This window comes from Lutra lutra, chromosome 1 (genome assembly GCF_902655055.1).
Source record: "Lutra lutra chromosome 1, mLutLut1.2, whole genome shotgun sequence".
Taxonomy (NCBI): domain Eukaryota; kingdom Metazoa; phylum Chordata; class Mammalia; order Carnivora; family Mustelidae; genus Lutra; species Lutra lutra.
Genome location: NC_062278.1, coordinates 220,598,285 through 220,619,848, shown reverse-complemented (window position 1 = coordinate 220,619,848; position 21,564 = coordinate 220,598,285). Strand labels below are relative to the sequence as shown.

Sequence of the window (21,564 nt, the reverse complement as noted above, 5' to 3'; positions counted from 1 at the left end):
AAAAAAAAAAAAAAGAAAGAAAGAAAAAGAAGACGAGAAGACGGGGTCTGTGTCACAGAGCCAAGGGGCATGGGGAGATAGGCCAGCAGCTGGGGGGGGAGCAGGGGCCCCTCACCTTGGGCTTCGATGGGGAAGGGTCTCGGCTTGGCAGAGGGTCTATTTACAGGGTCCCACGCTAGGCATTGCATATGCGAGAGGGCGTTGGGGTGAGGGTGCCCTGGCCTCTGGCAACACGGTCCCCCCAGCCCTGGCCCCTGTCCGTGGCCTGTGGCTCGGTAGGTACCGGGCCTTTGGGGAGCCAGGGGCTGGGGGGAGGCAGGTGCCAGCCCCCAGATTACAGTCAGTGCCTTTGAATAAAAAGAGGGGTGCCTGGGGGGGGGAATGTAAGGCCCTGGAGGTGGGGCCCCGTCACCCACCTCGACGGGGATGGCATGTCCAAGATGGCAGCTCCTTGGTGGCCACAAGGAAGGGCGGCCATGCTGGAGGGCGGGGAGCCCCGAAGTGGGCGAGGGGCAAGGGCAGGGGCCGGTGGGGGGGGAGGAGGGGGGCTGGGGGGGGCTGGGCTGCTCTGGCTGGTCGGAAGGCCAGCCCTCTCTCGGGCCCATCCCTGAGCTGGGGCGTCAGTAAGGAGGGTCCCCGCGGACAAGGGTTGGCCATCAGTATGGCTGGCGGGTGACGAGACATCTCCAAATCAGAACCAAAAAGGGACAGAAGGGGGGTGGGGCCGGGGGTGGGGGACACGGCAGAAACACAAAAACCCCACGGTCCTGCCTGCAGCACAGGCCCCCGTGGCGAAGCACGAAGACGGCCTCAGCCCTGGCCCGTGCCTTCCTGACCCCCTCCTCACCTCGGGGAACAGAAGTGGATTCTGCATCTGTGGTGGGTTTTTTTTTTTATTATTTTGTACAAAAATAAATTGACTTTTAGGAATTTTCTTTTTGCTCTCTCGCTCTCTCTCTCTCTCGCTCGCTCTCTCTCTTTTATTTTTTATTTTTTTTGTCTTTTCGACTTTTCATAGAAGTTGGTTGCGACTTGTAAACATGTTTTTAAATTAAGAATTAAGATAAAGTGTAGTACCCGTTCTGTTACAAAGTGCCGAGACTTCTATTTGTGGTTGGTTGTCTTTTTTTTTATGTTTTTTTTGTTTTTTTTTTTTTTGTTTTTTTTTTGTTTTTTGTTTTTCCTTTCATTTTGTAAAATCTTGTTTTTATTGCTTTTGTGACACCGGAACTTCTGGACTCGCTCCCCTCCTCCCTGCCACCACAAGACCCTGGGCTCCCTCTGCTCTGGGCTGGTCTGCCCCACACTGTTGTCTGCTCCACTGAGGAAAGTATATTTTATATATATATATCTATATATATCTATATATAAATTTTGTTTTTAAGGAGGAAAAGAAAAAAAAAATCTAAAAAGTGCTTTAAAAACTTGGGGAGAGGGCAGGGGTCGGAGGGTGAAGACAAAAAAGTTTCGAATCTCCAAACGTCGTCTCGTGGGGTCTGGGCGGCCTGGTCAGGGAGTGCAGGTGGGGCCAGGGGGAGGGGGGCGCCCTGAGCGGAGGTCCGGGGTGGGGGTGGGGGTCCGCCGGGGTGTAAGTGCCGAGAAGGGAGGCGGCGGGAGCCCCTGGGAGCCGCCCTGGTGCCCCCCGCACCCCCCACGCCCCGGGGCTCCCCTCTCTCCAGGCCTGGAAATAAATAGATTTGTGTCACAGCGGCCAGGAGACACAGAGGACCACAGGCAGGACCAGGAGGTGGGGAGGCCATTGGGGAGACGGAGGCGGGGAGACCCCCACTTAGTAAGTGCCCTGAGGAAGGAGGGTGGGGGGTGGGGACGGGGTACATTTTAACGTCCACTCACAGCGGACAGAGAGCGTTTAAGGTCCTGTCTGAAAGACTCGTAGAAACCAGCGAGGGGAGGAAAACAAAAGCCCACCCCACCCCCCGTCCCCAGCCCCTCACGGCCACCCTCACCCCCACCTGGGGCCTAGGGCCCTGACCAGGCCTCAGATGGGACCCCAGACTCCGCGCTGGGGGACGTCCGGGGGCCTCCGCATCTGTGTCCCACAAAACCCCCAAAGTGAGCCCCGAAACCCATCGACGGGATGGGGGGATGGGGAGCCGGAGCGGGGGCGAGGGTCCCCGTGGAGGGAGAGAACATCATGAAGGAGAAAAATCTGAGAAAAGCACTACCCTAGATTCTGTGACGTTTCATATATATATATCTGTATATATATATATAGATATAGATATCTGTATATAGATAGATTTTCTTTTTTTGTGTTTTTTGGGGGGTGGTGGGTGATTTTCTCTTTCTCTCTCTCTCTCTCTCTCTGTCTCTGTCTCTCTCTCTCTCTCTCTCTCTCGGGTTTTTGTTTTCTCTTTTTGGTTTTCAGGCAAGTCCGGCCGCAAAGCTGCCGTCGGCGGTAGGCCCGGTGCCCCCGTCGCCTCCCCCTGCGCCGGCACCCGCTACATTCAACCTGCTCAGGCCCTCGGGGCTGGCCGCCTCCTCGTCCTCCTCCTCGTCCTTAAAGTGCTTCTCCTGGCCGTTGCGCCGGGCATCAGGGGAGCCGGGCGGGGCCGGGGCGCCAGGCGGGGCAGCGGCCCCCGGGGAGGGTTCGGGCCCTCCGAGCCCCCCGCCCCGGACGCGGGGCTTGCGGCCGCGGCGCGAGGGGACGCCGTTGCAGCCGTCCTTCTTGAGGTGTCTGTGCAGGTGGTCGGAGCGGACGAAGGTCTTGCAGCAGCTGTCACACTGGTAGGGACGCAGGCCCGTGTGCACGCGCATGTGGTTCTTCAGGTCGTAGTTGTGGGCAAAGGCCGCCCCGCACTGCTGGCACAGGTACGGCTTCTCGCCCGTGTGCTTCCTCATGTGCACCTTGAGCTTGTCCTGCCTGTGGACAGGGCGACGGGTCAATGGGCACCGCCTGGGGGCACCCCCGCCGCCCGCCCCCCACCCGCTGGCCTGGCTGGGGACGTGAGACATCGGCGCTGGAGCAGGGGCAGTGCTGGGCGTTCTGGGGCAGAGGAGGGAGCCAAGGGCCCAGAGGAATGGAAACGGGCCTCGGACCCCACTCGCTGTGTGGCCTCATGACAATGGCTGAACCTCTCTGAACCCCTTTTCTCAGCCACAGAAGGAGGAATATAAGGGGCTTCCCCCCAGGACTTTTATGGAGTGCCTGCTGAGTACCAGGCCCTATTCCAGGGTCTGAAATATACTGCAGGGCACAAGGCAGAATGCCGGGGTGTTTGGTAACAGATGGAGGGGCCAGCTGTCCTGGTTTTTAACACCGGCAGTCCTGCATCCCGGGGCCATGAGTCTCCACCCCACGGCCCCTAGGCCCCATCAACTCTCCCAGCACCTCTGCTTCTCTTGGCTGGCTCCGGCCACCCCGGCTTCCTGGCTGTCACAGCAACACACTAAGCACGTGCCTACCTCAGGACCTTTGCATGTGCTCTTCCTGATGCCTGGAGCACTTTCTTCCCAGATCTTCACATCTAAATTCCAGCTCAAATGTCACTTCCTCAAAGAGGCCCCTCCACCACCTACAGCTGACCCCACCCCATGTCACCCCAGCCTCATACCACCACCATCTGACTCTCATGCCAGTTTCCTTGTTCCTCATCTGTCTGCCTAACTGGACCATGAGTCCCAAGACAGCAGGATCGGGGTGATTCCAGGATCTCTGCCTGCCCATCTTGCCCCACAGGGAACAGCATGGACCTAGCTCAACCTGGGGCCTTTCGGTCCCCAAAGCTGGTCAGCGTGTCAGCCTTAAGCAACTTCAGGCCAGCTGCGGCTCTGTCCCCCAGCAGCCACTGCTCGCACGTGGCCCCTGAGCCCTTAAAAACATGTCCTGGCCGAACTGAGAGGTGCTAGAAGTGCAAAATGCATCCCAGATTCTGAAGACTTTATCTGGTTAAAGTAATGTAAAAAAAACTCATTTATGATTTGGCACACTGGTTACATGTTAGATGTATTTAAAAAAAGGATACAAAGTATGATTCAAATTACTTTCACCTGTTCCTTTAACTTTTTTAAAATGTGGCTATCAGAAAATGTAAAATCACAGCAGTGACTCACATGATGCTTTCCCGCACTGTGTTGGTCTGCATTCACAGGACAGGGCTCCTGCTTGGACCCATTCGGCAGGGGCAGAGACCTGGGTCTCAGGAGCCCTGGCCAGCAACGTCTGAGATACACTGGGTCTCTCACTTTTCACATGTGGCCAGCCTGGTCAGAGCCAGGAGTGACAAACTCCTATTCATCCTTCAAAGCCCCATCTCAAATGCCCTCCTCCTCCAGGAAGGCTTTCCCACCCCTCAGTCAGAGAGTTGGTCTCCCTGAGGTTCCTCTAGCCCCAGGTCCCTCCCTCTGGAATCACCCACAGAGCGGGTGTCCTTACTTCATCTAACCCTTTCTTGACTCTTTACTGCTCTGAGGGTCAAGGCCTGGCCCTCTGCAACCACACTCCTGCCTATTCTCCAGCTTTATTACTTCTAGATGCATCAATGGAACTCAGACCACATTGAACTCATCGTTCCCTGGGCTGACCGGGTCTGTCAGCAGTGAGGGGATGCAGCCGCCAAGTTCCCTTCCTCTCACCCCGCCCAAAGTCCACTAACATAGTCCTCCAGCTGCCTTGTCTGGATCCTAGCATGGGGCCAGGTCCAGACGGGACAGCAGCCCCTCGGACTATACAAGCAATGCACAGAGATTTCCCCACGTGAGGCCCAGAGAGGGAAAGTGACCTGCCCCAAGTTGCACAGCAGGTCGGGGCCGCACAGTGGTGGGGTGGGGGTGGAAGCAGCCTGTTCGTCACCCCCAGCCCTGGTCCGGGTAATTATAGCCCCGGCTGCCACAGGCCCCGCTTACTCAACTCTCTAGTGTGACTCAGAGGGGCCCCTGGGCTCCCTGGCCTGGAGGAAGGCGTGGGGGCTGGGGCCCTGGGTTGGGGGCAAAGAGGAGCCAGGTGGGCACATGGGGGAAGAGGCACAGCCCAGGGACCTTCTCCCTGCCTCAGCTTCCCTGAATGACAAACAGGATCAGCCCGAGTCAGGGTGGGGTAATCACAAGTACAGCAGGTCAGAATGAAACTGTCAGGCCTGTGGTTAGGGTAGCTAGGGCAGTGGGGCGGGGGTGCTCCAGGCCGCTGCTCAGCCTGGTCACCTCTCCAGACCCTGGCTTGCTGGGCCTCTATCAGGCTGCTCCTGGGCCCAGAGACCCCTGAGGGCAGGGCCCACAGACGCCTTAGGACTCCTGTCTGGAGAAAGAGGGAGGCCCCAAGACTCTGAGCACCCCAAGCTCACCAAAGGGGTGGGAGCTGGGCCACCAACTAGACTGCCTCCCTCCCACCTAGCACCCTTGGCCCCTCGCTGGGGATGCCGGGCCCTGCAGTCTGGGCCACACCCTCTTCTCCTGGCCTGCTGGGGAGGGGGCCAGGGGTCAGCCCCTCTGTCCTGTCCCCATGGGGCAGGGCCGGGAAGCTGGGACAATGGCCTCTTTCTTTAGCCTGGGTGGGCGTGGCTGGGGGAACCCCAGGGCGGGTGGGGGTAGGGGGTGATGCTGAGTCACCCAGCCTGGCCAGGCCCCTGCACGCCAGCCCCCCCACCCCCACTAGGCTGGTCCACAAGGCCCAACCAGCCAGCTCTGGACTCTTAAGATCCAATCACAAATTCCCCTAGCCTGGCCTCGGACTCCTCCTGCCTGGGGACCAAGCCCAGTGGCTTGTAGGCCCATTTCCCTCCACAGGTAGCTGCAACCCCCAAGCCCACTGGCCTGAGGACCTTTGCACCGGCTGTTCATGTTGCCTTTCCCTTGCCTCCTTGGGATATTGGCTCTGTTTAAAACAGCTGCTGCCCCCCACTCTGTTCTCTGTAGCTCTGCCAACTCATGTTACCAATTCTGTGGTTTCGTCTCAGATGCGCCCCCTCGCCCACACAGGGCCTCTAGCGTTTCTCTGCACTCCTGGGTCCCCACCGCCTAGGACCGAGCCCAGCACCCTGCAGGTGTGCCATAAATGTTGGCCAAGGACAGTGAGGCCCCCAGGACTCCCAGGAGACTCAAGGAGATAACACGGCTCCCCATGCCCTATGGGGCAGCCACCCCCTCCCAAGGCAAACATCCGCCTCCAGCACAGCGGAAAAGAACCACCCCTGGGAAAAGAAGAAGAGCGACTCCCTGTGCCTTCCCCTTGAGCCTCCTGTGGTTCAGCCCCAGCGCCCGCACACTCCCCGTGGTGAGCACCCAAGCTCCCCCTGCACCCGAAGGCTGTTCCCCGAGGGCCGTAGGGGAGGCAGGTGCCCAAAAGCGGAAGGAGCGCCCTTCCAGGCAGGACCGCGCCACCCCTGCGTGCGCCCGCGCTGTGTGCATGCGTGCGTGCTCGTGGCTGGGTCCACACGTCGGGGGAGGGCTCCACACGTGCCTGCAATCGAGGCAAAGGGCCCTCACAACACCCCCTGGCCACGCCCCCGCAGCAACCCCGCCCCCGGCCACGCCCCCACGGCTGGCTCACCTGGTGAAGCGGACCTTGCAGATGTTGCACTCGTAGGGCTTCTCCCCAGTGTGGGTCCGGATGTGCCGAGGCAGCTTGCCCGCGCCCTGGATGACCTTCTCGCAGATGGGGCACTTCTGGAAGGCCTTGGCCCGGATCTTCTTTTCCACCTTCTGCGACCAGGCCGGGTAAACATCCCCGTCGTGGGCGCCACTGAAGTACTTCAGGTAGTAGTCCACGACGCCCTTGTCGTCTGCCCGCGACTCGTCGTCACTGTCCCCCGCCGCCGCCGCCCCCGCCCGGCCCACCGATGACATCATCTGCTGCAGCAGCGTGCTGGCCGCCAGCCCGTCCGCTTCGGGCCCGTCCCCGTCCCCATCCTCGGCTGCACCTGACAGGAAGCCCGGAGAGTCGCCCGGCTCGGGGGCTGCCTCCGACAGCGAGGCCGCCTCCTCCTCCCCACCCCGGCCGTAGTGGCCGTTCTGCGTGGTGGTGGCCGGCGGGACCACGGGGGGTGGGAAGAGACCCCCGGTGGGGGCATCTTCATCCCGCTCGGGCCACAGACCTGGGTTGCTGTCGCCCTCATCCCCATCCCCGGCTGAGGGCCGATCGCCCGGCGGTCCCGGCCCGTAGAAGTCCAAGCCGTTGCAGTCGCCAGCGGCCACGGCAGCCACGGCCGCGGCCACGGCCTCCTTGGTGGCATCCAGGTCGTCATCGGACGCGCCGAAGGCAGACCAGGGGAAGGCGGCGGCGGCGGCAGCGGCGGCGGGGGGCAGGCTGTTCATGGGGTTGCTCTGGAAGAACTCGAGGTACTCCTTGGCCCGGAGCAGGTTCCGCTGGTCGGTCTGATCGACGAGGTCAAGCTGCCCGGTGTCGGCTCCTGCGTCGGCCGCCAGGATCTGCCGGTCGAGGAGGTCAGCGCAGACGTGGCTCACGGCGGGGATCTCGAGCAGGCGGGCGGCACTGAGGATGTCGCCCACGTTGGCCGTGCTGACGGTGAGCGTGGCCGTGTAGGCGAAGTCCATGAGGGCCGTGAGCGCCTCGGCACTGACGAAGTCGATCTCGTACACGTTCTGCTGGTCCACCACGGCGCCCGACGTGAACAGCTTCTTGAAGTACTGGCTGCAGGCCGCCAGCACTGAGCGGTGCGTGGGGAACTCCCGGCCCTCCACCAGGATCACCACGTCGCACAGCAGGCCCTGCGTCCGCTGCTCGTTGAGCCCGCTCAGGATGTCGCTGCTGTGGTCAGGGAACGGGATCCCGATGGGGCCGTCCACGCCGCCGGCCATCTTCCGCGCCGAGACCTACAGCGCCGGGGAGGGAGGGGTGCTCGTGAGGGTGCCAGCTGGGGACCCTGGGAAAGGAGCACCCCGCCCCGCCCCCCCAGCCTCAGTTGCCCAAGGCGGGGGGTGGGGGGATTGCAGTTCAGCACCATCGAGGTGAGATGACATCGGCAAAACCCACACTGGATGCTTCAGGGGGCGGACCCTGGTGCCCTGTCCTCCACTAGAGGGCCCACCAGACGACCCATCCAAGAGGTGATCTGCGGTGGGACGAGAGCACACAGTAGGTGCCCAACGAATGCCTCCCGGGACTTGCTTCCTCATGAAGCTGAGCACTGGCTTCTGCCCCTGCCCCCAGCCTCTCTAGGAGGCAGTGACACAAGCCACCCACCAGGTGCCAGCACACCCGAGCCCCTAGCCATCCCCCCGGGGCAGCACCATCTCTGCCAGGGAGATAAGAAACCAGGCCTCGGGGAGGAGACCAGTGCCCACGGCCCCACAGCTGCACCCCAGCTCAAACCTAGGGTGCATGACCCGAGGGTCCATGTCCGCCTGGCCTCTTGGCCTCCCGGACCCTCCCTCCCACCTCCCAGTGAGGCCCAGTTCTCTTGGGGGGCTCTGAGTCAGGGAAAGAAGAGGCTGAGACCCAGAGACCAGGCTGGGGTCACCAGGCTGTAGGCGTGCCCCGGGGGTGCAGAGCCAGGGACGTCACAACAAACCCCGGTGGCCTGGGGAGCCCCCATGGAGCAGTCTGGCCCTGGGACACTTTCCCCTGCCCGCCACAGATGAACCCTGCAGAGGCGGAGCAGGGGGCTGGGGGCTTCCTGTCCATGTCAGGCCCACCCAGCCCCCCCGAACTCTTGGCCACCCTGGCCACTGCTGTTCGGCCTGGGACTCAGTCTCCCCATCCGTTAAATGGACAGAGGGCTCTGGAAGAGCTGGCCATGGCGGGGGCGGCATTCAGTCCGTCCTGCCCCTCTTCCCCACTCCTTTTTTCCGCCTTCCCCTGGGCTGTGACTCATCCAACCACTCGGGCGCTTGTGCAACCCTCTGGCTCCTGTCCTCAGCCCTCCGCCCTCTCTGGGGAGCCCCCAGCTGCCCTGAGCCACCCAACACAACCCACAGTCCTCTGGCCAGTCGGCTCCCGGGACAGAGCTCCCCAGACGTCTCCCAGGAGAAGGACGCAGCTGTGCCTTCCTCAGCCTCCTCAGGACCTCCGGAGCGCCAGCCCCCAGCTCCAAGCAGCCCAGCGCGGCTCGAACCCAGATCCCTCCCTCCTCGAGGGGCCAGCCGGGCGGGCCACGGAGCCCAGGGTCGGTGGGGCCAGCCCCAAGGCTGCGGCGGAATGGTCCCAAGCCTGGGCCGCCCTGGGGACGGGGTCCAGGCCTTGGGGCTGACACAGAGGCCTTTGTGTGGCCACACAGGCACAAACTACACTTCCCAGGATGCCTCTCTCTGCGGCCCGCCCTCTTTCCCGCTGACCGCACCAGCTGCTTGGTTCCCCCCTCAGTTCCGCCAGCCTGTTGGCAGGGGGGGAGGCTGACAAGTCGCTGCTGGGAGCAGGAAGATGGGGGGCTGACCCCTTCTGAGAGGCTCAGCCCCGGGAAGCCTCGGAGGAGCCCCCATGGTGGCTTCCACCCCCTGCCACCATCTGCTGTCTGGCCCCAGGCCCCCGGGAGCAAGCAGGCAGATGGGCTCCGGATCAGACTGGCCTTGGCCGTCCTCACCCCCTTCTGATCCGCCTCAAGATGGCCACCCTGGCTGATCTGTCCCCCCCACCATGGTGCCCCAGCGTCCCCTCGGACCCTGAGGTGTCTCTGGGGGCCTCGAGGTCGGGCCCTGAGATGGTTCGATGATTCACCGGCCCCCCTTCCCCGGCCACTCCGCCCCCAACTTCCCACGGGCACTGAGCCCGCAGGGCAAGGGGGCCCGCACAGCCCTACTTCAAGGGTGAGGAGGCCCAGGTTCTCATTTGCTGGAAATTACCCGGCTGGGAAGGAGCAAGCCTGGGCCTCGGAATTGGTGTGAGGCACCAGGCCAAGTCCTGGGGTCTGCGCCGGGTCCGAGAGCATCTCTTTGCCCACGTAACCACAAGAGGTCCTCCGGAGGGCCTGGCCTGGGAGGATGGATACAGGCCAAAGAACCCCCCCTGCCCCGTGAGAGCAGCATGACTCCCACTGACAGAGGAGAACACAAGAGCCTAGACACACCTGGACCCCTAGCCTGGGGCGCCCGGCGACCCTAACCCTCTGGGTCTGGCCTCCCACGTCCCTGCTCCCGCCACCAGCCCAACAAGCCGTCACCTTGTCCCTCACCCTGGAAACTAAACTGGCTTTGCAGACACCTGGCCCACACCCTCTCTCCAGGAACACAGGCCACCTGCCCGCCACACCCTGGGCCACGGCCTCCACCCAGGCCTCCTGGGGCCCTCCCTCTAAGAAAGAGTTAGAAGACGGTGTAAGCCAGGAGAGGGGAGGCAGCTGAGGCCCTCACTGGGTCAGGTGGGCTCCTGGCAGCAAAGAGCCGCGTCTGCTCCACACCCACTGAGCCCTGCGTCTTCTCCTGGGAGAGCCTCACGGCTTCCTGTACTCCAACAGGCCCGGCTCACACCTGACGCCTAGTAGGTGCCCCCACACCAGGCGGTTTCCTTGGCAATGACAATCCAATGAAACTCCTCTCCTCCGGGAAGCCCCACCCCCATGCCGGCCAGGCAGGGAGGCTGGGGGGGTCCCCTGAGCTCAGGCCCACACCCACCAGGCCCATCTTTCATCAGGGCTCCGCCCCCGCGCTCGCCTCTGTGGGATTTCCGGGGTGCTGGGTGCTGACTCTGCGGCAGAGGGGCAGGCCTCAGCAGGCTCCTCCCGGGCTAGAGGTGGGGCACCCCTTCTCTCTATGCTCCCCGCCCACCCCCCTCCCGCCACCGCCGCGGGCGCGGGCGCACAGTAGGGGCGCAGCAAACCGGATGAACCGAAGACCACAGAGCCAGGCGCTGGAGAAAGCCCACACCCAGCCCCGCCCATCTTGCCACCGGGCTCCCCAGTCCCACCTCCCATCTAACCCGGGGTCGCTTGCCGCACTTCTTCCAGGGAGGCAGAACCCTGGCCGGTTTCGGCCCTTCTGGGGCCTCCTCTGTGCCCTGGACATTTCAGGAACTAATTCAGGCACTAACCAGGCACCTTGACTTCATCCTTCCCGCTGTAACCCTGGGCTTTGCAGACGAAGGGAGGCTCAGAGCAGTGAGGAGACCCGGGCAAGGTGACACAGCAGACCAGCGGCTGGGCTGGGACTCAGACTAGCAGACCCGAGCCGCTGCCACACAACGGCTAGGGCCCCAGGGTGAGGTCAGAGGTTCATTCTCCTGGTCCCAGGAGGGGCAGGTGCCACCAGAAAGGACCCCAGGACTGTAGGAAGGGCATCCCAAGCATGGGGGACAGCAGAGGCCCAGGCCCGGAGGTGGGCGCCTGGGAGAGGGAGAGGGAGAGGAGGCTGCATCTACCAGGCTTCCCAAGGTCAAGGGTGCAAAGTGAGGGCTGGGGCGGGCCTCCTCCTTCTCCCCCACCCCTCAGGAAGGAGAGGGGGCGGGCAGCCCAGGGTGGGCAGGTTAATGGCCATGTGACGTCTTCCTGGAGGAGTCCTGGGGGCGGTGCTGGGGACAGCTTAGTGAGGGGTCAAGGCCTCTCCACCCCTCACCCGCAGAAGAGAATGACAGGAAACCAAAGGGAACTCTAACACCTACTATGTGCCACACAGAGCAGCTGGGCCCATCCCGGCTCTTCCACTTCCAAGCAGTAGGACTCTGGGCAAAACGCAGGGTCTCTGTGCCCCGGTCTCCTCAGAGGTCACGACAGCGGCAAGGGGACTGCAGCTGCTCTAGGCCCAGGGTCCCACTCTCACCCACTGGGCAAATTCTGCCTGAGGACCTACTGTGTGCCAGCACCGGTCCCCAGAGGCCCAATGGGGCTGTTTGTTGACCCTCTCCTATGCACGGGGGGGGGGGGGGGGGGGGGGGGCGCTTGGAACTTAATCTCTGAAAGTTACTGCAGGAATTTAGCCCCTCCCCACCTACTGTGTGTCACGGGAGTGTGTGGGGGCGGGCCCAGGAGGAAGCCAGGGGAGAGGAGCTGTCACCTGGAGGGGAAAACCAGGCCCAGGCCCAGAGAGGGTGGGTGGCCCACCCAAGGTCACACAGCAAGTCTGGTGCCCAGGTGTGGCTGCCAGGCCCACACCCAGCCACCCCCGCCCCCTCCCAGGCCAGCGGCCTGTGTTGCAAGGTTGGTCCCAATGGGTAACCCCGCCCTGACCTGGTGCCAATCCCTGCCTGGCCCGGTCCCCGGCCTGGGGTTTAATGGGACAGGAATGCAGCGTCCCGATTAGGGAGTGGGGGGCACCAAGGGCCTGGCGTGGCTGCCAGGCTCCTAGCCTGCCTGTCCTCATAGGCCTCCCTCCAGGCCAGACACCAGCAAACAGGCCCTCGGCCATTTTATGTGTCCATTATTGCCCTAAATGGGGAGGGGCTTCCTGCCCAGGTCTTAAAGGGCCAGAGGCAGGAAGGCTGCAGGCCCAGTAGGAAGTGTAGGGGGGGAAAGGTGACGAGAAGGTCATGGGGATCCCATCTGACCCCCAACTCATGGGTGGGGCTGAGGCTCACCCTATTCCCACGCTCTTGAGTGCCGTCACAGGTCAGGAAGTGACAGCCCTGACACCAGTACCGGGTTCCAAAAGGAAGCCCCAGGAAGAGAGAGGCCATTCATGGTGTTAGAAGGAACGAGCTTCCCATCACCTGGGGTAAGTAAAGCCAAGCCTCACAAAATCCCATCCCTGCCTACCCCACCCCTGCTCAGGCTGCACCTGTTTGTACAAAAAGCCGGGAAGAGGCCTGGGGAGCCTCTAGGAGCCAGACTCCTCTGTACCTCCAGCCTCTTCCTCCCTCCCCGGAGGTCTGCTTGTTACCAGGAGGTGCTTGCACCAGCCCCACCCCTGCCCCCAGACTGGGCAGGCGGAGGGCTCCGCCTCCAAGCCCCAAAGGGGAGCTTGGCCTATCAGGGCCTTTTGGGGGGCCCTAGTGTCCCGTGCCCACAAAGCCAAGTTCCCTCCCATCAAATACATCCTGATGGGAGGTGGGACCAGGCCTTGTTTTCCAGTTAAACCAGAAAGGCGTGGGTGGGGACACTTCCACTGAGTGGCCGTTCACAGCCTGCTGGGGGGACAGATGGAGGGGCCGGTCCTTTGGCCACGCTCCTCACAAGCGCCGGATTCTCCGCAGGTATCTCTCCCGCTTCGGTACTCTGGACTCCGGCCTCCGGCCCCAAGGGCAGGGGCTGCTCCCCCACTTTGGGGGCGGGGGTGGGGGGCCCGACCTCAATCATCTCGACATCAAGCATCACAGGGTCTGTAATCACTGCCCCACTTTACAGGTCAGGAAACTGAGGCTCAAGAGAGGGGAAGGGACTTGCCCAGGGTCACAGGACAGAGCTGACTTTGAGCTCTGCACCGTCTAACTGGTCCTGCCAGGGCTCCTTCCCCCCCCCTCCTCCACACTGCCCCGGGGGCACCAGCAAGGGACTAAATCCCCCTCCCCTGGGGGCCTTGGGGCCGAGGACAGCTTATTCTCACGCCCCCTCAGCACTGCCTTGTGATAGCCCAGGAGAGGGATAGGTTTGCCCGAGGTCACACGGGGAGCCTGGGGCAGGCCTGGAGTCCGGAGCCCTGGTCCTCAGGAGAAGGATGCAGGAGGGGTTCTCCCAGGCCTTGACGCTCCCTGGGAATCACTGACCAAACCCTCAGGCCCAGAGACTCGGGCTGACGGCAAGACTGAGGTGGACAGAGGGGTAATGACCTCCCCAGGTAGACCTTGGGTGAGGCAAGGGGTAGGCTGGGACTGGGCCACCCTGGCCCCCACCCAAGCCTGTTCCTCTGGTCCCCACCGCCCAGGGCTGTGGCAGGGTGGTTTATGGCCCATCAGGTGCCTGGAGCACAAGGAGACAGGTGGGGGCTGCCACACGTCTCAAGGGGCTGGGCTGGCGACACACTCCAGCAGAATCCAGGTGGTGCCCTGAACTGACCTAGGGGCTCCCTCAACGGGGGAGGCAAGGAGCGAGAACACTGCAGCCACCAACCGCAGAATACCCTGTAACACCACTTTACAAGGGGTGGGGGGGACATCCAGACTCCGAAAGGCTGAGGGGCTTGTCCGACGTCACAGAGCGGCCCGTAGGGCGTCATTTGAAACCCCCGCAGAGCAGCCGGCCCCGAGACTCGGCTTTTTCAAGGTGACCTCAGTCATCTTGGGTATAATGGGTCATAAAACCCAGAGCCCTGCCCGTCTTCAGGGGCCAAGGTGCCAAGGTGCCAAGGTGCGGGACTGTGGCTCCAAGGGGGTGGGAAAGGCCTCAGTAAGTCGTAAAAGGGCCGGCAAGAAAAGACTGGGAGGTGAGAGGTCAGGGGTTTGTGCTGTGTGACCTTGGGCACCTCGCTGGCCCTCTCTGAGTCTCACTGTCCTCTTTGTGCAAAGGGGTTCGAGAGTCCCAGGAAAGCTCCATTTGGCTTCCAGACGCCTGCTCTCAACTCCCAGGCCCTCTGGAAGACAGGGGTGTGGGCGCCCCTCCACTGAGAGGAAGGAAGATTGGGCCTCATCCTGAGCTGGGAGGCAGGACCACAGTGGACAGACCCTGCTCCAGCGAGGTGACCTTGGGCTGCTCTCTGCTTGCCCCTGAGCCCTGGTCCCCACCCCCCTCACCACGACACAGGCTCCCACAGGCTCCCAAGGCTGCTGTAAGCCCCCCTCGCCAGGGTCCTCTCCCTGCCTTGGTTTCCTCCTAAGGCAACGGCGGCCAGGCGGGTGGGGCGGGGGGGGGGGGGGGTTGCCACCAGCCTGAAGCAGCCGTGGGTCGGAGGGCCCCGAGGAAGAGAAAGCAAGGAAAAAAGCAAACACAGGTGCTTGCTACTGCCTCGGGAGCCTGCCCTGCTGGACGGAAGCTGAGCTCTGCGGGCCTCAGTATCCCACAGGGAGAAAAGGGCACACCAGCTCCCCACCACAGCCCTAACACTGCTTCTCCCGGGGCCCGCGAGCGTGGAGAGTTTCGTGGCTCCCGGCCCGGGCCAGGGTGCTGACTGGCCACCACGCAGCCAATCAGAGCTAAATAATAAATACCCCCCCAAAGTGACCCACGAATTAAAATTTCAGTGTCCCCGTTGGCTCCTCTTTCCTTCATTAGGCATGCGGATCCCAGGGCTTCGCTCTCCCAGTCACCGGCTCCTGCCCCCCCTTCTCCCCTAGGCTCCCGTCGCCACAGCGATGGCTGGCAGTAAACAGAGCCCCGAGCCCAGCCGACAAGTGCCAGGCCCGGTGTGCTCCAGGGGCCCCACTGGGGGGTGGTCCCAGGGGAAATGCCCCCTGCCTGGAGCCCTCGGCCGGCAGCAGGGGGGCCCAGCCTGGACTCCCCGGACCTCTCCCAAGACCAGCTCTGCCAATAGGAAGTGATCGGCGGGTCGTGCGGAGGGCCCCCCCAGTGAGGGAGCGGCACACTCAGGGTTACGCCCTGGCCCTGTTGGGGGGTGGGGGGGGGCTGACATGGAATCCCGGATGCCCTCTCCAGCCAGCCCTGCTCCCGGAGGCAGCTGGCAATGAGGAGGGGGGAGTAAACCAAGCCTGCCACCCATGGGTGAACCAGGTGGGCACAGCCAGGGAAGGGGCACCAACACCTCTCTCACTTCCGCCGCCTGGCTAGGGGGAGAGAGAGAGAGAGGCTAGTTGTCGACCTCCCCCTGCGGCTCACTCCACTGCTGGCTGCATTTCCCAAACATTTCCTGGGCGCCCACTAGGTGCCCCGGCCTGGTTGGACAGCAGTCTCTTGCTGCGGTCCACAGGGCTCCCCCGCAGCCAGCCAGCGCGGGCAGTGCCTCCCAGAACCCGCAAAGGCCTGTGCCTGGGGGTGCACCGTCCCCAGCGCTCAGCTCAGGCCCCTGCCTGGTTCCCAGGCCTGGGGCCGGGGGAGGGAGCTGGTTCCCAAGCCAGGGAGGGAGGAAGAGCGAGGGAGGGGGCCGGATCCCACCAGCTCACCCCCTCCTCTGCCGGGGCTCAGCGTTCGCACGTGGTGGTGGCGTCAAGGGGAAGGAGGGGGGTCCGGGCCAGAGGAGACGGGGTCACGCGCTTTGGGGGCGCGGGCGGGGGACCAGGGGTGCTCTCCGCCCCCTCCTCGGGGGCCGGAGCCGCGCGGCCGCGCGCGGGCGGGGCAAGGGGCCAAGCCGGTCCCCCCACCCAAGGCTGAGTCAGGCCCGGGCGGGGGCAGGAAGCGGCCCCCTCCCCCGCCCCGGCCGCGTCGCGCGGCCCCCGCCCCGGCCCGCGGGCCCCCGCCGCGCCGCCCGCGCGGGGGGCTCCTACCTCCTTCCCGGGGCAGCGGCGAGGGGGCCCGGCCCCGGCGGCGGCGGTGGCGGCGGCTGCGGCTGGGCTGGCTCCCTCCGAGGGGCCGGGAGGCGGCAGTGAGCCTGGCCCCGCGCCACCCCCCGCCGCCGGCGGCCAATCCCCACCCGGGCTGGGGGGAGGGCGATGCAAATTACCCCGGATCTGGGTCCGCCCGCCCGCCTCCCCCACGCCCGAGCCCGGCCTGCACTAGGCCGCGCATCCCCGGGCTCGCTTGCGCCGCGCGGCCGCTCGGGCCGCCGCCCTCCCCGGGGAGCGCCGGGTGGGTGACCCCCCCCCCCGGGGCGGGGGGCCGAGGGGAGGGGGGCTGGGGACGGTTACACAACCAGGCTGGGAGGGGCCCCGGGGCGGGGAGGGGGCCGGCCCGCGGGCCGCGCAGCCGGAAGCCGGGGACCGCCACCGGCCCCCGGCGAGGGGAGCCCGGCTTCAGGCCCCGCCCCCAGGCCGCCTCGGCCCGCCCCCGCGCCGCGCCGCGCGATCAGCCCGCGCCCATTGGTTCGCTGGCCCGCCGCTCACCGCCCCTCCTCCGCACCGCCCCTACCCGCGGACCGCGGCGGGCCGCCGGCGCGAGGCACCCTGGGACGTGTAGTCCGAGCCGCCTGCCACCTGCCAGCCGCTAGCGGCGTGGAGACTACGACGTCCAGAAGCCCCCGCGGCCGCTCCCGCCCACCGGGACACTCCACCCCTTCCCCCTCCTTTGCAAAGCCCCCCTCCCTGTTTTTTCAGCCCCCTCCCCCCCATCCCCCATGGAGCTCAATCCTGGCCAACTCCAACGTATGCACGCAGCACCGAATAGGCCCCCGGGGGGCGAGAGCACCCCCAGTACCTAGCTGCAAACTTAGCACGCGACGCGCCCCCCTACCTCCCCACGCCGGTTTCCCCCACCCTCAATGCGGCCCCGCTTCCCCTCCCCCGCTCCCCGCGCGCCTGGGATCCCCGAAAAGCCATGCACTCGCGGGTTGGGGGGGGCGCTGGGGCACAAGTCCATGCACTTCGCCCCCAATCCCCCTTCCCGGGCGGCGCCCCCTCCCCGCGCTCGGGATCCAGGGTGCCTCCAGCCTCCGGGCAGCTGCCAACCACCCCCTCCTCTGAAACTTGCGGACCGTCCGCGGCTCCGTGATCTCCCCTTCCCGGGAGGGCAGAGGTGGGCGCAGCGCCCCCGGCCCGTCCCCGCCCTGCACCCTGTGCGGGGGGCCGCGCCGGGCGCTGACTTACCTCGCGCGGCCGGGCCGGGGCCGGGCCGGGCCGGGGCGCGAGGGGCCGGGGCCCGGAGTTGGGACTGGGCTCCTCGGCCGCTCGCCTCCGGGGTCCGCGTCTCTCGCTCTCCGCCTCTCGCGCTCTCCCCTCGTCGCTCCCTCGCTCCGGCGGCGGCGGCGGCGTCACTGCCCCTACAGTAACTGTACAGTACAGCCAAAGCCCCGTATGATGCTCGCGACTCCCTTCCTGGTTTCTCCGAGGGCAAGAGGGGTCCTCCCTTGTCTTAAAGGTGCCGCAGCCGCCGGCCCCCCCCACGCCCAGCCCGCCCCCCCCACCCCGGCCTCGGAGGCCAGAACAGGCTCGGCAGGTCCCCTCTTGCCACGTCTCTGCCCTCCCGTGGGGCTTCGCCCGCTGCGCCGGGGAGACCGGGCTGTTATTAGGTTTTGTCAAGTTGGGGGGGGGTCCAGCCCGCCCCCGGCGCGCCCCCCCTCCTCTGACCTCTCCGCCCCGCTGCGCGGCGCCGTGCCAGCTTGCCAGCTTATCTGGCCCCAGAGCTCCCCGGGGCGCGGGGGGAGCGGGCCCCCCGGGGTGGAGGGGGGGTGGGGGCCTCCAGATAAACAGGCCCCCAGCCTCTGCGCAGAGGCGGGCGCGGGGGGGCGCGGGCTTTGCCCCCGACGCCCGGGGCGTGGCAGGATGGCAGCGGGGGCGGGGAGGGCTGTGCGCACTGCGAGGACCGACGCGGGCGTGGGTCGCGGCGGCCCGGGCTGCTGGGGGTGGGTGGGGGCGCGAGGGAGTGGGGACCCTGGGCCAGGCGCCGGCCCTCCTGGGGCCTCAGTTTGCCCAGCCGCAGAAGGGACCCGGGGGCGGGCTTTCGAATGACGGCTTGGGTCCGCTGGGCTCCTGGGTCCCTAAATGAAGCAGCCAACCTGCCTGCCCGCGATTATATAAAAGAGTCGCCTCCGCCCGCTGCGCCAGGGGCGTAGCGGGGGAAGGGGTTGGCGAGGGGCGGGCTGGGCGGTTGTTTTCCCGGCTTTCCGAGTTCCCCCACCCAACTGCGGGCCGCCGGGCTGGACGGGGACCGGGCCCCGGACGTCTGGGTCCTGCGGGCCGCTCGCGCCAGGGTCTGCGTGGCTCCGGAGAGGCAACGATGGGGAGTGGGGAGGCGTTGGCTTAACCCAACTTTTTTCCCTGTCCATTTCTCCCACTTCCTCCCCGGTCGTGGGAGAGGTCCGGCGGGGGACGGGGGAGGGGGAGGAGGGGACGAGCGGTGAGAACAGCCTGACCCGGCCCGGCCGGCTGCCCGCTGCACACAGTAGGCGCCTGGGGAGGGCTGGCGGGTGCGGTCCGCCGCGTGGGGGGCTCGGGGCCGCAGTTTTCCCTTCCTCCTTCCCTTGCACGGAGAGGGCCGGCACCTGCTTGAGAGCTGACTTTTCCAGAGGGCTTCTCGAGTGGCTGGCTCTGTCCGGGGTCCTGTTTACCTCCATTCTAACATCTAATCGCATTATACTCATTTATTGCTATTATCATTACCACATTACCTTCCAGGCAGGAAACTTGCGCTGCCATGGGTAAGGCGAAGTCAGTCTGTCCTTCTCTGACTTCAAAGCTTCCCACCGCCCCTTGTACTTTATTACTTCTACGCACAACATATTAAAGGCGCCTTTCAACACCCAAACGGGTTGAATCGGCTTTTGTAATAATAATTTGGCTTTAAGGGGAAACCCGGGAGGCCCCCAGAGGGGAAGTGACAGCCCCAGGACTTGCAGCGTGAAACCAGCCCCTAGTAGGTGGGAAGGGACTGAGGGAGGGGCCACGTGGGTCCCGGCTGAGGGTGGAACCCAGGGACTTTGCTCTAACGACCCTGCCTGGGACATAAGCCCTTCTTCCTTCCTTAAACCACCCTGCCATCAGCCTTGGGATTAGAAGGGCCAAGCAGAAAGACAATTTGCAGATCTCAGGGTTGGGTCTGGTCTCCCGCAGATAACTAGCTTGGTCCTTATTCCCCGGTGGTCTCACCGCCCCTCACCCCAAGCTCCACCCACTCGGCCAGTACAGGGGTAACTCCGTTTTCCCTCCTGTACCACCTAACCTCGAATATCCGGCACCCTTTCTCTACCATTAATAACCTGATTCAGAATGGGAAGGGAATGCATATAGAAGGTTGGCGTTGGATCTTATTCTCAACACGGCCTGAAAAGAGGCAGGAGTTATATAATTTCCATCTTCCATATGAGCAAACTGAGGCCAGAGGGGGAACCCCAGTCTAAAGCTAATAGGGTTATAAAAGACTGTTACTGTGTGACCTTGCGCAGGTCTCCTTCTGACTGTTACTGTGTGACCCTGCGCAGACTAGTTAACCTCTCTGATCCTCAGAGTCCTTTCCAGAGAATAACGATAGAGACTTCCTAGGGTTCTAACAAGGGAGGCACAGGATGGTACCTATAACATTTGTTTTTTAAGATTTTATTTATTTGAGAGAAAGAGACAGAGACAGTGAGAGAGAGAGCACGAACGAGGAGGAGAGGGAGAAGCAGGCTCCCCACTGAGCAGAGAGCCAAACATGGGACTCAGTCCCAGGACCCTGAGATCATGACCCAAGCTGAAGGCAGAAGCTCAACCGACCGAGCCCCCCAGGCGCCCTATATGTGACATTCTTAAACAGCACAGGAGGGCAGGGCAGGAGAGAAGTGTTCCATACGAGAGAGATGGTACTCTATCGATGTTACTACTACCGTTTGGGCCATACCCCAGCTCCTATTCCTGGCAGGGCAGTGACGAAACCCACATTTCTAAGACGACTAGTTCACACACACACACTCGATGCATTTCTTACGTCATCGACAGACCCCCATAAGGTGCTCACCGAAAAGGTTCTCAGGGTATGTCTAGACCAGCTCCGTCTTAGCAATAAAATGACATGAAAATCAACAAATGCTTGGCACTTGCCTCAGAACAAATTTGTTCCAGGATAGGCAGGAACATCGGCTCTGGATTTCTGAATTCCACCTTTGAATGCAACAGGATGATGGTGCAGAGACCCAGAGAAGGGAAGTAATTTGCCAAAGACACACAGCGAGTGGATGGACAGACTTGAATTCGAGGTATGTTGGCCAGGCTCCCAACCAATATATTTTGAGCAGCTAATCCTTGTCGCCATAAGCAGGGGTTGCTGCTGGGATGGGGGGTGACCCGCCCAGAAGGGGATGGGGACCAGGGTTAGAGACCCTGTGTTTACTCTCTTTGATCTTTTGAATTTTGCATCATGATTTTTTTTTAAAGTCATCTCTACGCCCAACGTGGGGCTTGAACTCAGAGCCCTGAGATCAAGAGTCACACGCTCTCCTGACTGAGCCGGCCAGGTGCCCCGACGCACATATTGTTTATAATGAAATTTAAAATAAAGTCACATTTCTTGACTTCTGCGCTTCAGAGAATACCATCAAGAAAGTGAAAGAAGGGGCACCTGGGGGGCTCAGTGGGATAAAGCCGCTGCCTTCGGCTCAGGTCATGGTCTCAGGGTCCTGGGATCGAGCCCCACGTCGGGCTCCCTGCTCCCCTGCTTCCCCCTCTCTCTCTGCCTGCCTCTCTGCCTACTTGTGATCTCTCTCTGTCAAATAAATAAATAAAAATCTTTAAAAAAAAAAAAAGAAAAGAAAAGAAAGTGAAAGAAAAACCCACAGAAGGGGAGAGCATATTTGCGAATCATAGCTATAGCTATGGTCAGGGTCTGCTGCTCAGAAGAGGTGAAGAAATCTTAAACCTACCCATAAAAACAAAATAACCAATTGTTTTAAATGGGCAAAGGATTTTAACAGACATCTCTCCAAAAAAGATATACCAAAAAGAAAAAAAGATACACACAAAAAAGTTGCCCAACATCGCTAGTCATTAGGGAAATGCAAATCAAAACCACGATGAGACACCACCTCACCCCTGCCGGTGTGGGCTGAGTTAAAAAGGCAGACGACAGCAAGTGTTGGTGGGTATGGGGAGAGACTGGAGCTCTCCTGTCCCCGCAGGGGGAGTCCACGATGTTGCAGCTGCGGTGGCCGGGCCGGCACTTCTTCCCAAAGTTAAACAGAAGTTAACTTCCCCAAGTCCAACCTCTAGCCCGGCAAGGCGTGTACCCAAGACAAATGGCATCTAGTCCGCGGCGAAGCGTGCAGAGGCAAACCCACGGC

At 63.1% G+C, this 21,564-nt stretch overlaps 1 protein-coding gene across 2 annotated transcripts; it reads right to left on the bottom strand.

Moving 5' to 3' along the window:
- Nucleotides 1–978: 978 nt before the first annotated feature.
- On the bottom strand, nucleotides 979–18,055 carry ZBTB7A (zinc finger and BTB domain containing 7A). Of its 2 annotated transcripts, none has more exons than XM_047706053.1 (3): nucleotides 17,402–18,055; nucleotides 6,506–7,788; nucleotides 979–2,884 (listed from the first exon to the last, which is right to left on the bottom strand). In XM_047706053.1, exons 2-3 carry the CDS (start codon nucleotides 7,771–7,773, stop codon nucleotides 2,386–2,388), a joined length of 1,767 nt encoding a protein of 588 aa, XP_047562009.1. In that variant the 5' UTR covers nucleotides 7,774–7,788; nucleotides 17,402–18,055; the 3' UTR covers nucleotides 979–2,385. The 2 variants fall into 2 exon arrangements, with proteins under 2 accessions (XP_047562009.1, XP_047562017.1); XM_047706061.1 differs by lacking the exon at nucleotides 17,402–18,055 and adding an exon at nucleotides 16,148–16,279.
- Nucleotides 18,056–21,564: the final 3,509 nt, after the last annotated feature.